We start from the raw sequence: 17,832 nt of genomic DNA on the forward strand, positions 1-17,832 counted from the left end.
TCCACAACAGTGTGAGCCAATTCCCATAATAAATCTCATACACTATCCATATCTTACTGACTTTGTTTCTCTGGAGAAACCTGACTGCTACAGTACTACAGACCAGAAAGCCAGCCAGCTGTTACAGAAGCCTCTCAGACTTAGCTCATTCTCTGAGACGACAGATCACATGTGCTCTAGGGGGAAGCTGAACTAAATGAAGGCAAGGGAAGATTGAACTGAAACAGGATGGGATGTGTTCCCAGAGTTCCAGATGTCAACATGGAGAAGATGAGGAGGAAAAGGAAATGATTCACGAACATCTCCTATAAGTTTTAAAGAAAAAATCCCTAATAAGAGATAAGTTTCCTATGATTTATCTTTTATAATTGGTCATTTTACTTATTGATGGTTTGATTAAATAATTTTGGGTTAATTTTCATTTTACTCCAAGTAAAGACGTGAATGTGTCCTTTGTTTTGGAGGTTAGACAATCAATGTAATATTTTTTATAAAGTAAAGCAGGAGTTTCAGGCAACGAAGCTATTCTACACAATTTAACAATTTCTACAAAATACAGTTTCAGGTACTGTAAGCATCTAAGGCTTTTAATTAGCTCTGCTGGTACTAATTCTTATTAGTAAGTGTATCGTTGGATAAAATAGTTCCATTTTGACTTTTTTATAATTTCAGTTTTTAAAATAATTAAATTCATAAGGAAATGATCATCCTAAAAATTTTAGAGGAAGGATATTCTGAATGCCATCTTATGCTTTTATCAGTGATTTGGGCTATGTCTTCTATAAATTTGTTGTAATTATTGGTTGACTTAACTGTCTTATTAGGAATCAGTAGGAAGGCATTTTAGTTATTGTACCACTTCATTTGCTCTCTTGGAAGTGCGGTGTAACTATCAACAGACAGACATAGCAGCAACAGTGCTCCCTCAACAGACAGACATAGCAGCAACAGTGCTCCCTCAACAGAAAGACATAGCAGCAACAGTGCTCCTTTTTGAAGTACTCATCTTACGTTAATATTATGGTTATTAGCTTGCACTCTAGATTAACACTAAATTTTAAAAAGGTTTTTATTCCTTTTATTTCTTAATTTTTTGAACAGTTTATTATTGCTCCAGAAAATTGCTTACATTAATGTCATTTTCCTTAACTGAGTACTATAAAGCAACAATGATTTTGATAGGAATGTGTGCATAAGTATTTTAAATGGGGTCTGACTTATAACATGGCAAGTGCCATCGTTGATGATTATGTAGTTTGAAGTGAAATCATGACTTAGAAATAGATGTGGCATATGTTCTACACTACTTTAAAAATACGCCTGTGGGAAACTTGAAAAAAAATCACAAATCCTGCTTGAATTGAAGAACTGCATAAATTGACTTACAATTTATTTCTCTGCATAAAAATGTTTATACCTCTTAGCATTTGAACATCAGATATCTCAAAATTTAATTTTATGTTTTGAATAACACAATAAGAACAGCAGCTGCACCTACAGGATGTTTTACTGGATGTCAGACTATCTTCTATCTACTTTACACTAGTTATCATTTATTCTATAATCTTCTTAACAAGCCTGTCCTACTTGACATGTACACAAGAAAATCTCAATAGTTAATTGATATTACACACACACATACCAGAAGAATAAAACTGTGAGGGGGGAAAAAAAACAAGGAAACTTCTTTAAAAAACAAGCAAACACCTAGAGTCCTGTGCAGAACTAGCAAAAATTTTATTTACATAAAAATGCACACATACTTCATTTGTACACAGAAAATCCTAAGTATATATTACCCACATATTTTACAATAAATAGTATTTTACTCATGTTTCTAGATGAACACAAAAAGATGTCTCAAAATATTACTCACCGACCACAAATTTACCAAAGCACCCCAATGAACTCAAAGGAGAAACTTCAAGCATGGACAACCACATACTAAACCAAGCACAACTTGTACAAAAAGCAAAATAAGACACTGCAGATATCACCAGGAAAAGAACAGAAAGAAATGTGAAATAGAGAACAGAGCTGCTGCCTTTCTGACCAGTGTGACAAGAGCATCTTTGTTGGTTAGGACTTACCTTCCGTGAACCCTCTTTGAGTATTTTATTCACTTGATTTTGTACAGATGAGAAGCGAGAAAGAAGTTAACATCTACTACAGGGAGAGTAATCACACATCTGGAGCCCTGAAAGCCTTCATCCTTTTGCCTCTTCTCACATAATGTCAAGTTACATCATAAAGATGGCCACCCAACTCGTCTAGAAGATGAGGACACAGAGTAAAGTAATTTCTAAAGCTCAGGGATGTGAACATTGTAGGTATCAGCACTTAACATTTAGAAATATCCAAATATAACTCACATTTCCACACAGATTTCTTATTCTGATTTTACTGATTACTTAAACACACAAAAGAAAACCTAATCTGAGGGGCTACAAATAATGAGCCCATGACTGGAATGTTCTTCTCAAAAACACTTCCTTTCGATTTCAGAATTGTTCCATAAATGTATATAAAATTGGATTAGCAAATGAAGGGAATGAAGTCCTAAACTTTGATGTGTATAGAACTTTAAAAAAACAACCTCCCGGCATGAAAGTGTTTGAAAACATTGTCATCTTCATTCTTGTTGAGCAGATTTAGACCCACATTTGCTTTTCTACTACCCAAATGGTATGTTACACCACAACTCAAACAGAAATCATAGGGGCAAAGTGCTTTGACCACATTTCACTCAACTGCCCACATGGTAATGGGCTTCATTCTCTTGTGAAGCCATAGCCATTAAAACTGGCACCACTATGAAGAGACAGGAGATTTAGAGAAGGGTTTGACACCAGAAGCACAATTCTTCTCTTAAATACCTCCTTTTCAGTTACTCCGCTGAACCTAACTCTTTTTAAGGAAACCTTCCAAAACATTTCAACAGCAGGCTCGTGTGAAGAGCAATGCTTATCACATGCACAATTTGGTTCCTTCCTTCACACATGGTTACCAGTGATGCTTCTTACGAGAAGCAGCGTTTCCAGAATGTTACCATCTCCCATGAAAATGACGGTTTCACAATCAGTTTGACTTTTTTGATAAAGGTACTTATCACCGAAACAAATGCACTCCATATTTGAATATATTCTTTTAATTTGAAAACTGGACAAGGAATGGTAGTCCACTGTCAGAAATAAAAAGGATATTTTTCCATGGAGAGCTGGGGCGGTTTCTTGGGCGTTTTAGGTAAATTGACACGAATATTTCATTTCTACTACTGAGAAAAGAGTCATCCAGAAGATAAGTATGGTGTCTCACTGTGGTAATTGTAGTCAGGACAAACCTTTTGCACAAGTTTATAATCAACGCTGTAAAAAGCAATGTAAATGCAGATAACCTTAAAGGGTTTGGAACATAACCAGGACACATGGCTCTGTGTCTGCTCCTGGTAGCAGATCTTGGAAGGGTCGAAATTGCACAGAGCGGTCTTCTTTGCCCGATCTGTTTTTTCATACTCAATACGGCAGTTGAAAGCTTTGGATTCCTTGGTCTCCAAGGTAGACTGGGGGGATACCTCAAATTCCACTATTTTAGAAGGAGGTACCAAGCTCACTGAAACATTGCCCAGGCCTGTTGAATTGTGTCGGAAATAAACACTGAACGTTCCATTTCCATGATCGACAATTTTCCCTGTGATGAGCAGGTTAAGTTTAACGGTCTTAATGTTAGAATGGAAGTCACCCCAGCCAAACATTTTCTTAAATTTTCCTGTTTTCACTATTGGCCTTCTTTTAGTTCTTGCCAGTGGCTCCTGAATCTCCGTGATGTTGGCCAGCCAATCCCAAAAGTTTTCCATGCTGTCTGTATATGCAGGCTTTGGACCCGGAGGTTGCTTAACAAACAGGCGCAGAGGACTGGTAATCCGTGTGTGTACCACATTTCCAACCAATGCTCCTGGAACATCTCTGTCTTCCCAGTCCACACCCTCTGTAGCGTGTATCACTTCTTCACTGTCACAAAACAGCTGTGGGGAAAGAAGAAAGGTAAATGTACTTTGGGATAGGCTTTGACTATAAGCATAGATTGATAAGGAAAAGAGAAATGAGATAATTTGGATTCCAGTGATCAGTTCACACGCAGGTATGTTCATCAATAGAAGGACAAAGAGCATTTAATTCAGACACTGGAAACTGGTGAGAAAAGTTTTAAAATGTTGAGGTTAAAACAAAGTCCTGCAGCTTCGATGTTGCTATGGTCTCCCTATACTCAGCATTTAATCTGCAGATTGGCTCAAGTAGCGGTTTTTTGGCCCTCATGTGATAAACTGTTAAATTTGTGAATATTAGTTCTTTTAGTCAAATGAGTATATAAATACCCAAAATTTCTATCAAGGAGCTATAAGACCATGTAAGTGTATAATATTAATAAATCTTTTAAATATAATTTGAAAGATTATGGCAATGCATTATTCAAAGACTTAATACATATAATTTCATAGGCTTCATTAAAATTACATCTCAAAGTATGTAACAAAAATAATGATTGGTATTCAGTTTTCCATGGAAATTTTAGATGAAAAACACAATTATATATTTAGTTGCCTACATTAACAAAAAATGATACGAAAGGGTATACAATGATTAAGAGACTATATAGCTTAATATATTGTTTTATAATAAAACCATACTCCAATGAAGGATTCATAAGAAAGACCTCTAGATCTGTTTCATAGCTTCCAAAATATTTTGGTTCAAACCATAGCCACTGAGACAACATTTTTATTTAGATTTGATTTCTCTTTGTATTGTTTAAGTAGTAGAGATCCTCATGAATTCCCGACATCATTTAGGTAGGTCAGTGTGGATTTTGAGGGACAAGGTTATGACGTGTATGATGTTATAGAGTGGGGAAGAGAGGCTCCTGGTGGATATATGGGTAGCCTCTTATCTTAGTGATACAACACCACTATTGTAATGATTCCAGAGAAAACTGTCAGCATGATGAAGAGGAAAAGGAACAAAGGGAGGCTGGAAGCATACACTGCTTCTCCACCCCATGCAACCTTCCAACACAGCTGGCAAAATTCACTTCAGATTACTTTCAATAAAATTTCAGAAGAGAATAGGGACAGCGCAGACTAAAAATATCACAGATTTAGTTTGAAGTTGTGATGTTTCTTAATGGTCACAAAACTTTGGAAGTTTAAATTTTAGAAGAACCTAGTCAGACATGTCTTAACATATATAGTACCAGAATCACTGTGGGGTAGGGATCCAAAGTTTCAAAACTTTGGAGTTTTACCTTTCCCTTTTTCCTTCAAAATTTCTTTCTTATCACTGAAAGTACTATAGTTAGATTAAGGGTAATTTGGTATAACACATATTTTTACTTTTATGAGAACTCACATCCATCAGCATCATAGGTGTTTGTGCAGGCATGTTCTGAATCAATAACTTCTAGACCCATCACGGCAGATGTGGAGCTATTGCAGAGAAAGATACTTGGGCCACTCCTTTTGGCTAAGAAACTTTTTTAAAGTCCCAGATGAATTGGAATTTCCCTAGTAATCATACATTAGGGGAGGGAAAAGACTGACGCCTGGTGCCAGACACAGGATGAGCTTGTCTTCCAGGAAGAGATTTCACACAGTTCTGACAGCACATTACCTTGCTTCAGAAAAAAAAGAGTGACGCGCAGGGTCACATCTTGACCAGGACTGCTTAATTGGACACACCCCTCTTGCTTTTTCCTTTAAACGTAAGCCCTATTGTCAGAGTACACCAAAGAGACTTTGAGGGATCTGTAGATCTGTTTATTTTTCATTCTTCCAAAAGTGGCCACCCTGAATACATTTTGCTCTTCCGCTTTGTTTCCTCACTAATATTTGTCTCTTTAGTTGGTGTGTTCAGGATGGGTCATTTAGCAAGGCTTGTTAGGGAAGCCAGGGCCCACTGTCTTGTACATGGTGAGCAAGCAAATTAACACTCAACTGAGGGGAAAGGCAGGGAGGGGAACAGAGAAAAATGTAGAGCTCAATAAAAATCAATAATAAAAAAGAATGATGTGCTGGGAAAAAAAACTCAGCTGTAGTTCAGTTCTTTAGCTCTTGGTTCTGATTTATTTTGATAGAGGGTATTTCCAGTTTTATCCATGTTGGCCTCAGAATCATGAGGCTTCCTGCCTTTGCCCCTTCAAGTGTTATAAATACAGGCATGTGCCACTGTACATGGTGTCACTACTTCTATCCCTGTGGTATTATAGATGACATATTTAATATATATATATGTATATATATGATATTATAACTATAGCTTTCTAATTTTGAACATTCCTGGTTATAATATATACAAATCAAAGATAATAGACACAGAGCTTACTTAGTTTCTGAAGGACTGAAAAATTTGTGTTAAATATTACATCTTGAGCCTCAGGGAGATCAAGACCACACGAGCAGATAAGAAGCCCAGTTTCCCTCCTGCAGGATTGGGACTGTTGCTACCTACTTTCAGCTGTGTACCGACTTTGTGAACTTGGCCTTGCTTGGGAAATATGTCAGATACAGCTGCTGTTTGCTGATCATCCCCTAGACATAAACTCTTCCTTTGCTTCTGATCTAGACTTGACTTGGCACAACTTCAAAATGTCTTACCCCACACCTGTTTGCCTTCCTCTCTCCCATAGGTCATATTCCTTCTGATTGCCCTTGTAAGGTGCATTTTGTACTTACATTCTTCTTTTTAAAATAATAGGGATGGAGAGATAGGTCAGTGGTTAAAGGTACTTATTATTGCAGAGGATCTAAACCCATTTGTCAGAAACCATGTCAGGTGTCCAACAGATGTCATTAACTCCAGATCCAGGGATTCTAATGCCTTCCTTCGTGCCCCTGCATAAACATTTCTCCCTTCCCTTTTTTACTTCCAAACCATCTCATATACCCCTCCTTGCTCTTTCAAATTCCTGGCCCATTTTTTTCATTAATTTTGTTACATGTACACATATGTGCACATGCTTGCAAACACACACACCCATAAATACAGAAACTGAGCTTGCTCATTATGCATATTATTACTCGTTTGTATGTTGCATGGCTGACCATATGGTGTTTCTCTCACTCTCATCGTTCCTTCCTTTCTTATACTTCCTTGAGTGGGAATGAGGCCTTCTGGGCTTCTCTCCATCCCCTTTTCTATGTCTACTCTTGTGGTCTTTGTTTATCTCATGCTCAGTTCAGTTTAGGCAGTCTTGCTGGAGAGATTTTATGGGTATAGATTCTGACATTACTCAGAGACACAAAATCATAGCAAACTCACTGATCCACTGACTTCTACATTATTTCTGTTCCTGCAACTATTTCTGAGCCTTAGAAGTAGGAGTTGTTTTTCAGTGGTATCTACTGGGCCTGGACTCCACAATTCTGTACTTGATTGGCTGTGATTTTCTGTAGTGGTCTCTTTCTGGTGCAAAGAGAATATTTCTTGATGAGAGGTAAGGACTACACTTATTTGTGGTTGTAAGGACACATGTTTAGAATGTAGTTAGGGATTATGCTGCTTTGCTAAAGAGGAGGTTGTAGGTTTTTCTCCAGGAAGATGACTTCACTAGCCCTGGGTAGTTGGCTAGGTTTTCCTCCTGTTTAGTGGGTCTTGTGGCCAATTCACAAGCTGTTGGTTATTACCAAGATATGTGTGTCCCTACTGCAGCCTGAGTTATCATGCTGTGCTGACATTTGTTATGTTCCATGGGCAAGACTGTTGGTTGCCTCCCTCTTTTGGAAGTTGGCATGGCACCTTCTGGTACTATGAGAGTTGGTCCTCAGGGAGGAGGCATTTGGCTTAGTTCCAGCTGTATGAAGTGCCTGGTGTTTTCAGCCTCAGGACATACCTTCTGCCTTTGGAGGAGCAACCAAAGGCTCTAGCAATAGTCTATAATGTTTTGGGATTTTTTTTTCGATGATCCTAACATTTCAGAAGATGGTTTCTCATGCCTGGTTTAGAAGTTCTTGTTAGATGGATTCACCTTGTGGGGAAATATTGTCAACCCAATGAAAAAATTTCATTTGAACTATATTAAATATCTATCATATTAAGCCATTTAAACTTTAATTACATTTATTGTTGATGGAGGAAGGTCATTGGTTAATAAATAAAGAAGCTGCTTGCCCTGATAGGTTAAAACATAGGGTGGGAGGAGTAAACAGAACAGAATGCTGGGAGGAAGAGGAAGTGAGCTCAGACTTGATAGCTCTCCTCTCGGGAGCAGACTCCTCAGAGAGACACCATGCTGCCTGCTCCCGGGCAGAGACACTCGATGAAGCTCTGACCCAGGATGGACATAGGCTAGGATCTCCCTGGTAAGCCACCTTGTGGGCTACAGCAGATTATTAGAGATGGGCTAGTCCAGGTGCGAGAATTAGCCTAAAAGAGGCTAGATAGAAATGGGCCAAGCAGTGATTAAAAGAATACAGTGTCCGTGTAATTATTTCGGGGTATAAGCTAGCAGGCGGCCGGGGTGCGGCCGGGGTGCTGGGGACGCAGCCCCACAGCTCCAATTACTACATATTGTGTGTGTCTTTGTGTGCATGTGTGTGTATGTGTGTTTGTATTTGGAGGTCAGAGGGCAGCTCCCAGGAGTTGGTTCTCTCTTTCTACCATGTAGTTATTAGGGGACTGAACTGAAGGATTAAATCAGGCTTTGTGGCAAGCATCTGTACTCACTGATCAAACTCAGCAGCCCCTGAATTTTATAACCTTCTACCAATTTATACCTTATTGCAGTCTTTGCTACCATAAATCGTTTGTCTTTTCTTCCTTTAAGTGTTTATTGCATGTTACATGTTTTTCTGAACTTTTTTTGCTTAGAATATGTCTGTTCAATCAGTGCTTTGTTCATCCTCCCTACCAGTTTTGTTTTTTTTGAGAACCCCTAAATATTGAGCCTACTTCAGTGGCAAGTGTCTTCCAATCTTACTTAATTCTAATGAATTAGGACATGCAGTTAACCTCAGCCTCTTATGAGACCCTCCCCTTTCTGCTGTGACCACTGATGTGGTAGGTCTGAGGTTACTCGCTGTCTTGGTGTTCTATTGCTCTGAAGAGACACCAAGACCACTGCAACTCTTATAAAGGAAAACCTTTAATTGGGGTTGGTTTACAATTCAGAGGTTTAGTTCATTATTATTGTGGAGTGAAGTAAGGCTGTACACAGATTGATGTGGTGCTGAAGAAGGAACATAGAATTCTACATCTGGATTGACAGGCAGGAGAGAGAGAGAGAGAGAGAGAGAGAGAGAGAGAGAGAGAGAGAGAGAGAGCCACCTGGCCTGGCATTGTGAAATCCCTGGTGACATACTTCCTCAACAAAGACATAACTCCTAATAGTAGAACTCCTTAATGACTAGGTATTCAAACATATGAGCATGCCTATGGGGGGCATTTGTATTTAAACCACCAAACTCACTAATAAAAGCAAATGGCCATTTCCTGATATTATGTAAGATATATTTTCAAAGAAATTATAAAAGATATAACAGAATTTCATCCAAACATATGTGATCCCTTAAGAAATATAAGTGAGGAAACAAAAACAAATTTAAGTCTACCAAAAAAATAAATTAGATGAGATTATTTATATAAAGATTCACTAACTCTCGAGAAAAGATAGTCCATGTGAGATTTAAAATAAAATTCTGTTCCTAAAATAATCTTTCTAACACACTCTTCTTCCTTTAGAAACATAACGAAGGAGTCCTTGATGTGATGTCTGGGTTATATAAAATAATATTTAGCCAGTAGCACAAACTATAACATTTCCTTCCTGTATCCTGACTGCAAGTTTCTTATATAGGAAGTGCTTACATTATATATAGAAATACCATTTCTGTACAAAATATCTTCTTATCTCTCATCCATTTATCTGTTTCCACAGACCATCATCTCTAATCTGCTCTGGCAATATCATTAAGCAAGTTGATAAAAACTGTACAATTCTACTGAGTTGTTTGCACAATGCTGATTTCTGAAGCTATGCACAAATCTCAACAAGGAGTTCAGTAATGATTTTCTAGTGTAATTAAAACTAGAAATACATTTCTTATCATCTTGAAATGCTGATGAAACTTTCCAGACTTCTTCCTTCTCTGGTATAACGTGTGTGTCTTCCTTTTGTTATTGGCCATCACTACATGGTTTCATCACTGAGAAAGTACACTTTTGTTGGTGATTCTAGCAGATCAGCTAGACGGTTACATGATCTAAGTTTCTAAAGTTCATGCTTACCCTCATAAAAATCTTATGAGGGAAGACAGACTAGACAAACAAACCACAACAACGCTCGAGTTATAAGCACACAACCTTTTACACAGAGAAGCCACATGATATGGTGGGGAAAACAACTATTTACTGACCATGGATCTTATTCCCTCTTCCATCGCTCTATGAGCTGAACCCCACATTTTCTCAATTGTATCTCATTTTTATTTTGAGACAAAGAGAAAAATGGTTAGAGAGCAATCCTTAGCAAAAGCCCTTTTAATAACCAATGTTTCTCCCATGTCCAAAGGCAGAATCTCAGGATTTCTACTGAACATGGTCTCTAAAGAATTATACAAATTTGTGAGCCTCCAAAGAACTGACTAATGAGTAATTGAACACCGTGTTGGCTGCCATATGATAAATTAGCAGCTCAGTAGAAATCCGCCTTCTCAACCAAGGAGATCAATCATTTCCTTTTATTTGTAGACTCACTAGCGGGGAAGTCACACCTAGATTCGAGACACATAGAAACTCCCTTTGCTGACAACATGTGTTTATGGATTTTTTTAAAACATCTTTTATAAAATTTGGCATAAAAATGTACAAATAAAGCATCACACAGCAAAATTAACTGCTTACCCAAAGTCTATACACCTCAACTAACTTCTAGACAATGAAAAACAGTGCCCTGAATTGAAGCTGTGAAGCAGCTTCATATTAAACTTTACACTTTCAGTATTTTAAGCAGTCAGCCACCATCAAATGAAAAAAAGGATCCAAGACACAATTAGAACCTGAAGAACAATTCGTTTCATATCTTATCTTTGATTCTAAACAAATGAGTTCAGCAAGAGGACCTGCATCAGGGTAGGAACCTCCAGTCCTGAACTGTTTCTATGATAAAATATTCTAGTTGAACACAGTACATTTCTCTTAATTTGGTAAAATTTCCCATCAAAGCAAAGTTGTTCATTGTTACCTAAAATACATGTCTGTGTCCCTTTGCCTACTTTCTCTACTTGCTGGGGCTCTCATACCAGTGTTGGTATCATCCCTGTTTTTTGTCCTATTACAACAATCATGCAAAAACACTCACCTCTAAGCACAGGACTGAATTTTATAAAGGAGAAGAAGGAGCAAGTGTTGATCTTTATCTGTTTGAGCATTCTCTGTTTACAACACATTCATCAAAGCTTACGTAATTTATGTTTTGTTTGGATGAATCAATCTCAATAATCACACACATTAGTTATATACAATGATATCATATTACCCTTTTCTGCTCCTTACAAAAGAATCCAAAAAGATTAATAAGTGCTCAAAATTGTCATCAATTAATTGAAGCAGTCAGAGAAAGCAGGTAGGGTAATAAGACCATTTCATTTCAGTTCCTTTTGTTGTGGTGGTGGAGAGGGTAGCTGACAGGCTCAAGTCGTTCATCTTAACAAGCTGAAGTTGAATTTCACTGATAATTAGATGCATTTTTCTTAGAGGCAGGAAAATTGCAATGAATTTTATAGTAGCAGATGTGAGAACTGTCACAAATTATAGAAATAATTTATAAACAAAAAGGAACATTTTTCTGAAAACATCCTTTAAAATTTTTTCAACTCTATCTGCTATATATTTTTATTTATTTATTTATTTAAATTTTTTATTTTTTATTTTTTTTGGTTTTTCGAGACAGGGTTTCTCTGTGGTTTTGGATCCTGTCCTGGAACTAGCTCTTGTTGGCCTCGAACTCACAGAGATCCGCCTGCCTCTGCCTCCCGAGTGCTGGGATTAAAGGTGTGCGCCACCACCGCCCGGCTGCTATATATTTTTAATAATCATTTTACTTTGGAATTATTTTAGTGAACACAGAAGTTGAAAGATATGAAGTGTTTCAATGTGCTCTGCTCACTTTCCTCCACTGTGCTCAATTTCCTCCACTGTCAACTTCTAGCAGTAAGATGCACCTCTCATAAACAGTGAGGTACCAACACTGATACACATCAGCTCCAGGCCTGGAATTTCCTCATGGGTCCCTCACCATTCACTGTGTATTCCAGGATCTAAATGAATCATTGTGATCCCTACTCAGCTTGTCTCACATAGGACAGTTGCTCCGATATTTGTGCTTTGCCATTACGTTGATTGTTTGGAGGAATATTGGATGTATAATGTTTAGAATGCTCCCCAACTTTGGTGTGTCTGCTTTTTTATGGTTAGGTTAAACTGATGCCTTTGCGGGAAGCACTTGAATGCTAGTACCACTTTCATCCCTTTAGCTGAAGAGTCTCTGCTAGCAAGACGACGTAACTGCTGTTAACGCTGATATTCTGCTTAGGTAGAGAAAATCCTGAAGAAAAATGTTTTCACTCGGAATTATCGCGAGGCTTGGATCTCTAAAACAAACCATTTGAGCCTTTTAAACCCAACGGTTTTAAACATCTGTGTTCTGACTTAGCAGGAAAACACTAGATATTAACATTTCCTGTTTAACAAAATAGGAAGTCTAGAAAAATACACAAATAGATGCCAAGCATATTGTTTTGACAGAATTAATTTATTGATTCATTTATTTGTGTCCATATCTAAGATCACAAGAATGCTTATGGCACTCATACGCTAGCTTTAAAATCACTGGACAAATATGAATGGTGAAGTGTGCCAATAGAGCCTGTCTATTGTAAGAAGGCGTATGTGAGCATAACCATATGCAACTGTATATACACAATAATCAAAATAATTGTGCTGAATCAAGAATGAATAGAAGAGCCTGAGGAAAATGAGCTCAGTCAGATGGAGTAAGGTCAACGGTCAGAAGAGCTGGACAGAAACAGGAAATCATGTCATTTTCCTAACACCTTTTACAAAACTGTTCTGCTGTTGTGGCTTTTGCTTAGCAGAAAAAAAATGACAACAACTCAGAAAATCAAATAGCTCTTTAAAGATTTGAAGGGGCTTGTGAGATGGACAGTGAGCTTGGATAAGTCAAATCTCTCTGTAGGTACTTGGCTAAGCAGGGGGAGGGCATAGTGCAGAGGAGCAAGGAGAATTTGAATCCCCCTCAAAAATAAGCATCTGCCACTTTGTAATCACCTATTCAACATACTTTCCAAATATATTATTCTGGGTGCCTAAGATTGTGCTCTCAGCCCTGGAAGTTTAATACTAAAAAGGACAAACAGTTTGTCTGTTCTAGCAGAAGTCACACCAATTTTCTGGCCTTTCACAACTGTGAAACGTGCTATAGTGGACTTGTGAGTTGCAACTCAGTGCTGAGGAGGAGATGACCATTGTAGGCTTTACAAGTATAATTTTTTTTACAAGACTAGTGATAGAAACATTAAAGATTAGCCATCCCAATCAAAGAAACATGGACAGGATGGTAGAAAGGACTGAGCAGAGCTGGACAGTTAATATCAACTTTATTCAGAGAGAGAAAGAAATTAAAGATGTTCCAGTGGATAGTTGAAAGTGAATGAATTAGTGACTAGATAAAGAAATTATATTCCTCTGTGACTAAATAGAAATTCTGTATTGATAGGTTTCTAGCTACTAATGAGAATATGATGAGATTATGGATAAATTTTCTCGTGAAAAGCTAATGAGAAGCTATTATTGTGACATACACATGGCCTGTTGCTCATTGTGTTCTGAGTTCCTGGCTTTCAAATGCAGTTTTAGAAGAAATGACCTTATCAGGTCTTGTCTTTCCTCTTTACACATGCAAAGAATGATGAAGAGTTTGGAATATACTTTCCCAGGTTCAGAAATAGACAGACTTTGGCCATGATTATCATTATCATCTTTCAAAGTTCTAGATAGGTTTGATAGTTCAGTGTTATTTGTTAATGAATGGAAATTGTTTTAAATAAAAAAGTATATTTCAAATTTGCCAGTGTATTTACAAGGGTCTAAGAAATCTGCTAATAGGCAACAAATCTAACTAATACTCTTAATTGTCTTTGGACACATTAGTGTCAATATCTAAGAGAAAACAGAATAAAAGAATTGTCCCTACAGCTAGTATATCAAAGAGGTATTATAAAAAAGGCTTTCTTTTTGAAATTTTACTTAATTTACTATTAATGGGAAGGTAAGACTACTATGATGCTCACAGTGAGGTCTGGGCAATTTTATGGACTTGGTTGTCTTCTTCCACCTTCATGTGATACCAGGGAACAAACTCAGGTTGAGAAGCTCATGAAGTATGTGGCCTTACCCATCAACGATTGCAATGGCCTCAAGGTTTCAGGTGTCTGTATTTGCATCGAACAATTATATTTACAGTTTATATTACCTTACTTCAAAATACTGCTGTAACAATGCAGCACACAATATACTGCATAGATTACCTGCTGTTAAAAAGGAATCCTTATGGCTTATAATTATATACAGCACACCAATAATTTGTATTCCTTTATGTATAAAAGAAGAAAATCCTGACCCTACAGGAAAAAATATCAATGAACTATGTTTCTTTGTATGTAACAAACTGTTTGTTTTCATTTTTTAAAAAATTAAGGAATATAGCACATGCTACAACTGATAAATTAACAAAGATCTGAACAAATAACTTTTGGAGGAAACTGTATCGGGCTTCTTGGACACCCAAGAAGCACTTACTCATTTTCTTTCATTGTGACAATGATTGCTAAGTACAAGGTAGGGGAGAATAACTGGTTTGCTTGATGAGTTTGATTACAGCACTGTCATGATTGAATTTATATAGCTAGCAACTAATTATTTTACTGGGTGTCCTTGTTTAAGGCAAGAGGTCTACACTGGTCACTGTTGTAAAACCTAAAGGTGACTTGGAGATCATTTTATAGCTGAAAAATGGAACCAATAATGAAACGTGTTCTGTAGCCTCATTTTTGTTGCTTGTATATAACTGACATATGGATTACTTTAATAATCCTGTCCCATTCCTTGCAGTTAAAACAAAATGACAACTTGCTTAGCAGAAACCACACACACACACACACACACACACACACACACACACACACACACTCAGCTGGTCAGCTTGTAAATATATATTGAAAAACATTCTCTCTGAAGAGAGAATTTTCTAGAATATCATCCATACAGTCATGAGCCTACTGGACACAGGTAATGCTTTATTTATGACAAATGCTACAGCTTACCTGAGAGTAATATTTCCAGTACTTCATTACAAAACTATAACAGCAGATTAAGGGAGAAAAAAGTGAAATGAAGAATAACAGAATCAAATATCTGTTGATATACTAATTGCACATATTAATATTTCATGGCATTGTTTCAAAATTCATTTTGTCTTTAAAAGCAGATGATTGCTTAGGAGAAGAAAGTTAAACAGTGATCATCACTTCTGCTGAGAGTCACATGTTCGTTTTATCTTTAGAAAATTTTTAATTGTTTTTACAGTTTTCTAAATTGATGCAGGAACTAACAGGAAATACAGATCTGAAGACAGAAGTCTCATCAGTAAGAGCCAAAAAGTTCAATTGCAATGTTTGGCAGTAGTTTTACTGCTAAGGTTAAATATGGCAACTCTTATTTTATCTGTATACTCGTAATCATTGACAGAAATATCATGCTCATAAAAAATTCTACACAAATATCTGTGTACAAAGATTGTTTGTCCACGAGAGACTCTCACAAATGTGGAAGTGACATGGAAGCTCACACATGGAAGATTATTTGGGTCTCATTGTTGATGTGACAGGGGTATAATGGACAGAAGGGAAATGTTTGGGAAGGGGGACTGATGGCAAGACAAAACTTAGAAAATTCTAGTAGTTGGATTAAAATGGTTTGTGAGGGCAAGGGCAGAGGCAATAGAAAAAAGGTAGGTAGGTATCTGGTCATGGGGGCATTAATCTGAGTATGTTACTTGTTGGAAGTGTTTAATAAACATGTGTTGAATTTTTATGAGATACAAGTATTGCAACCAGAAAAGTATAGAGATGATATTGTTGGAGCAATTAAAATTAAGAGTTTGAGACACTGGGTTCTATACATTCATTTTAATGCCATTTCAGCAACTTATATTAAGTTGACATAAAACTAGCTAGGACAGGAATGATTGCATCAGGGAAATGATTATTTGCTGTTGTTATCAGCTAATAATTCACTAATTTATGTAGTCTTGGGATGTGAGCAGCTAGTTATGAAGTTTAGTTACACAGAGGAATTCAGAAGTCATCAGAACTTTTCCTACAGTCAATGCTGTCCAAATGTAGATTGATCCAGAGAGAGCTATCAGGAGAAGTCATCTTAGGGTCTTTTCATTTATAGTGCCCACACAAACCCATGGGTCTGAGTTTGGTATTTTGAAAATTTTATAATCCTTGCTGAGGAGTGGAGCATCTTTTTTAAATCCAGTTCTATGCACTGGGTCTTTCTGAGCATTGCCACCTGAGTATAGTCTAGTGCTTGGAATTCCACAGGGGAATTTTGTCTGACAATGTTTGCCAGAGCAGCAGTAACTCCCTTCTAGATTGATGTTTTATAATCAGTGAACTGTTCAATCATATAAACTCTTAAAATGTTAATTTTGTCTCCAAGTTTCTTTAACACATCTTAATATCAGAAACCAGTATATAAAGAGGAAATCATAAGGGTGAGCCCCAATCCAATGTGACCGGTTTCTTTGTAAGGAAAGGAAAGAATTCAAATAGAAAGCCATGAGCAGACATCATTATAGTTAGCAGCATAGAGTCAGAGAAGGCCTGACGTAGCTAAAGAAAGCCTGGTACCACTGAAAATGGGAAAAGCAAGGCACTTCTTTTCTTGGAGTCAGCAGAGTGTATGAGGTCTATCCAGCACTTTTACTGTCGCCAAAAAACTTTGAAGGAATAATATTCTGTTTATAATATAGTGTCCTCTTATCTTTAGTTTCATTTTTATAATCTTGAATGCATGTGCTAAAACAAAATCTGAAATCGTCAGTGTTTATACAGACTCTTTCAAAAGGGGCCGCCTTCAAACAGCTTCTGTGGCAGCAAAAGGGTGTAACTGTTCTATCCTATAATTAAGTTTTTATCAGACCTTACTCTGTATAACTTATCAGTTAAACGTTATCCTGGTCTCACCAGCTAACACATAAGACACCCTTTCCCTGGAAACGTATTGGCCACATTAATCAGATTATCAGGTCAGTCTCCTTCTATCCTTCAGTTCTAATCCCCAGTCTTATCCCCAGTATGGTAGCAGGTTGCCTGCTGCAACCTCCCCTTCCCCTTTGCACCCACACCCAGGAGACTAAGCACATCCTCTCCTAGACTCTTCTTTCCTTGTTCTATCCTTCAGTTTCAGCCTCCAATACCCTAAGCACCCTCTAGTGGAAACCTGCTGGGTACAGTGTCCAGGGAATCAGTTAGGTGGTCTTAACTCTCTTTCTGGTCCTTTAATTCCAATCTCCCAGTTTCATCCCTGTCTTTGCAGCAGACCACTTGGAACAGCCTGTCTTCTCTCTCTTCCTCCACTCCCTATGGACGCCACAGATCTTCATGGCAGACCCAGCTTTCTCTTCTTCTGTGGACCCTCTCAGAATCTCTCTCTCTCTCTCTCTCTCTCTCTCTCTCTCTCTCTCTCTCTCTCTCTC

General features: G+C 37.5%; 1 protein-coding gene across 1 annotated transcript in view; it reads right to left on the reverse strand.

Moving 5' to 3' along the window:
* Positions 1-1,733: 1,733 nt before the first annotated feature.
* The window catches only part of Nxph2 (neurexophilin 2), a 124,721-nt gene continuing 108,622 nt past the window's right edge, over positions 1,734-17,832 (reverse strand). Inside the window, exon 2 of the mRNA XM_026789961.1 lies at positions 1,734-4,021. Coding sequence (XP_026645762.1) covers positions 3,287-4,021 — 735 coding nt within the window. The 3' untranslated portion in view covers positions 1,734-3,286. The remainder of the gene's footprint in view (positions 4,022-17,832) is intronic.

Source organism: Microtus ochrogaster, chromosome 4 (assembly GCF_000317375.1).
Source record: "Microtus ochrogaster isolate Prairie Vole_2 chromosome 4, MicOch1.0, whole genome shotgun sequence".
Lineage (NCBI taxonomy): Eukaryota > Metazoa > Chordata > Mammalia > Rodentia > Cricetidae > Microtus > Microtus ochrogaster.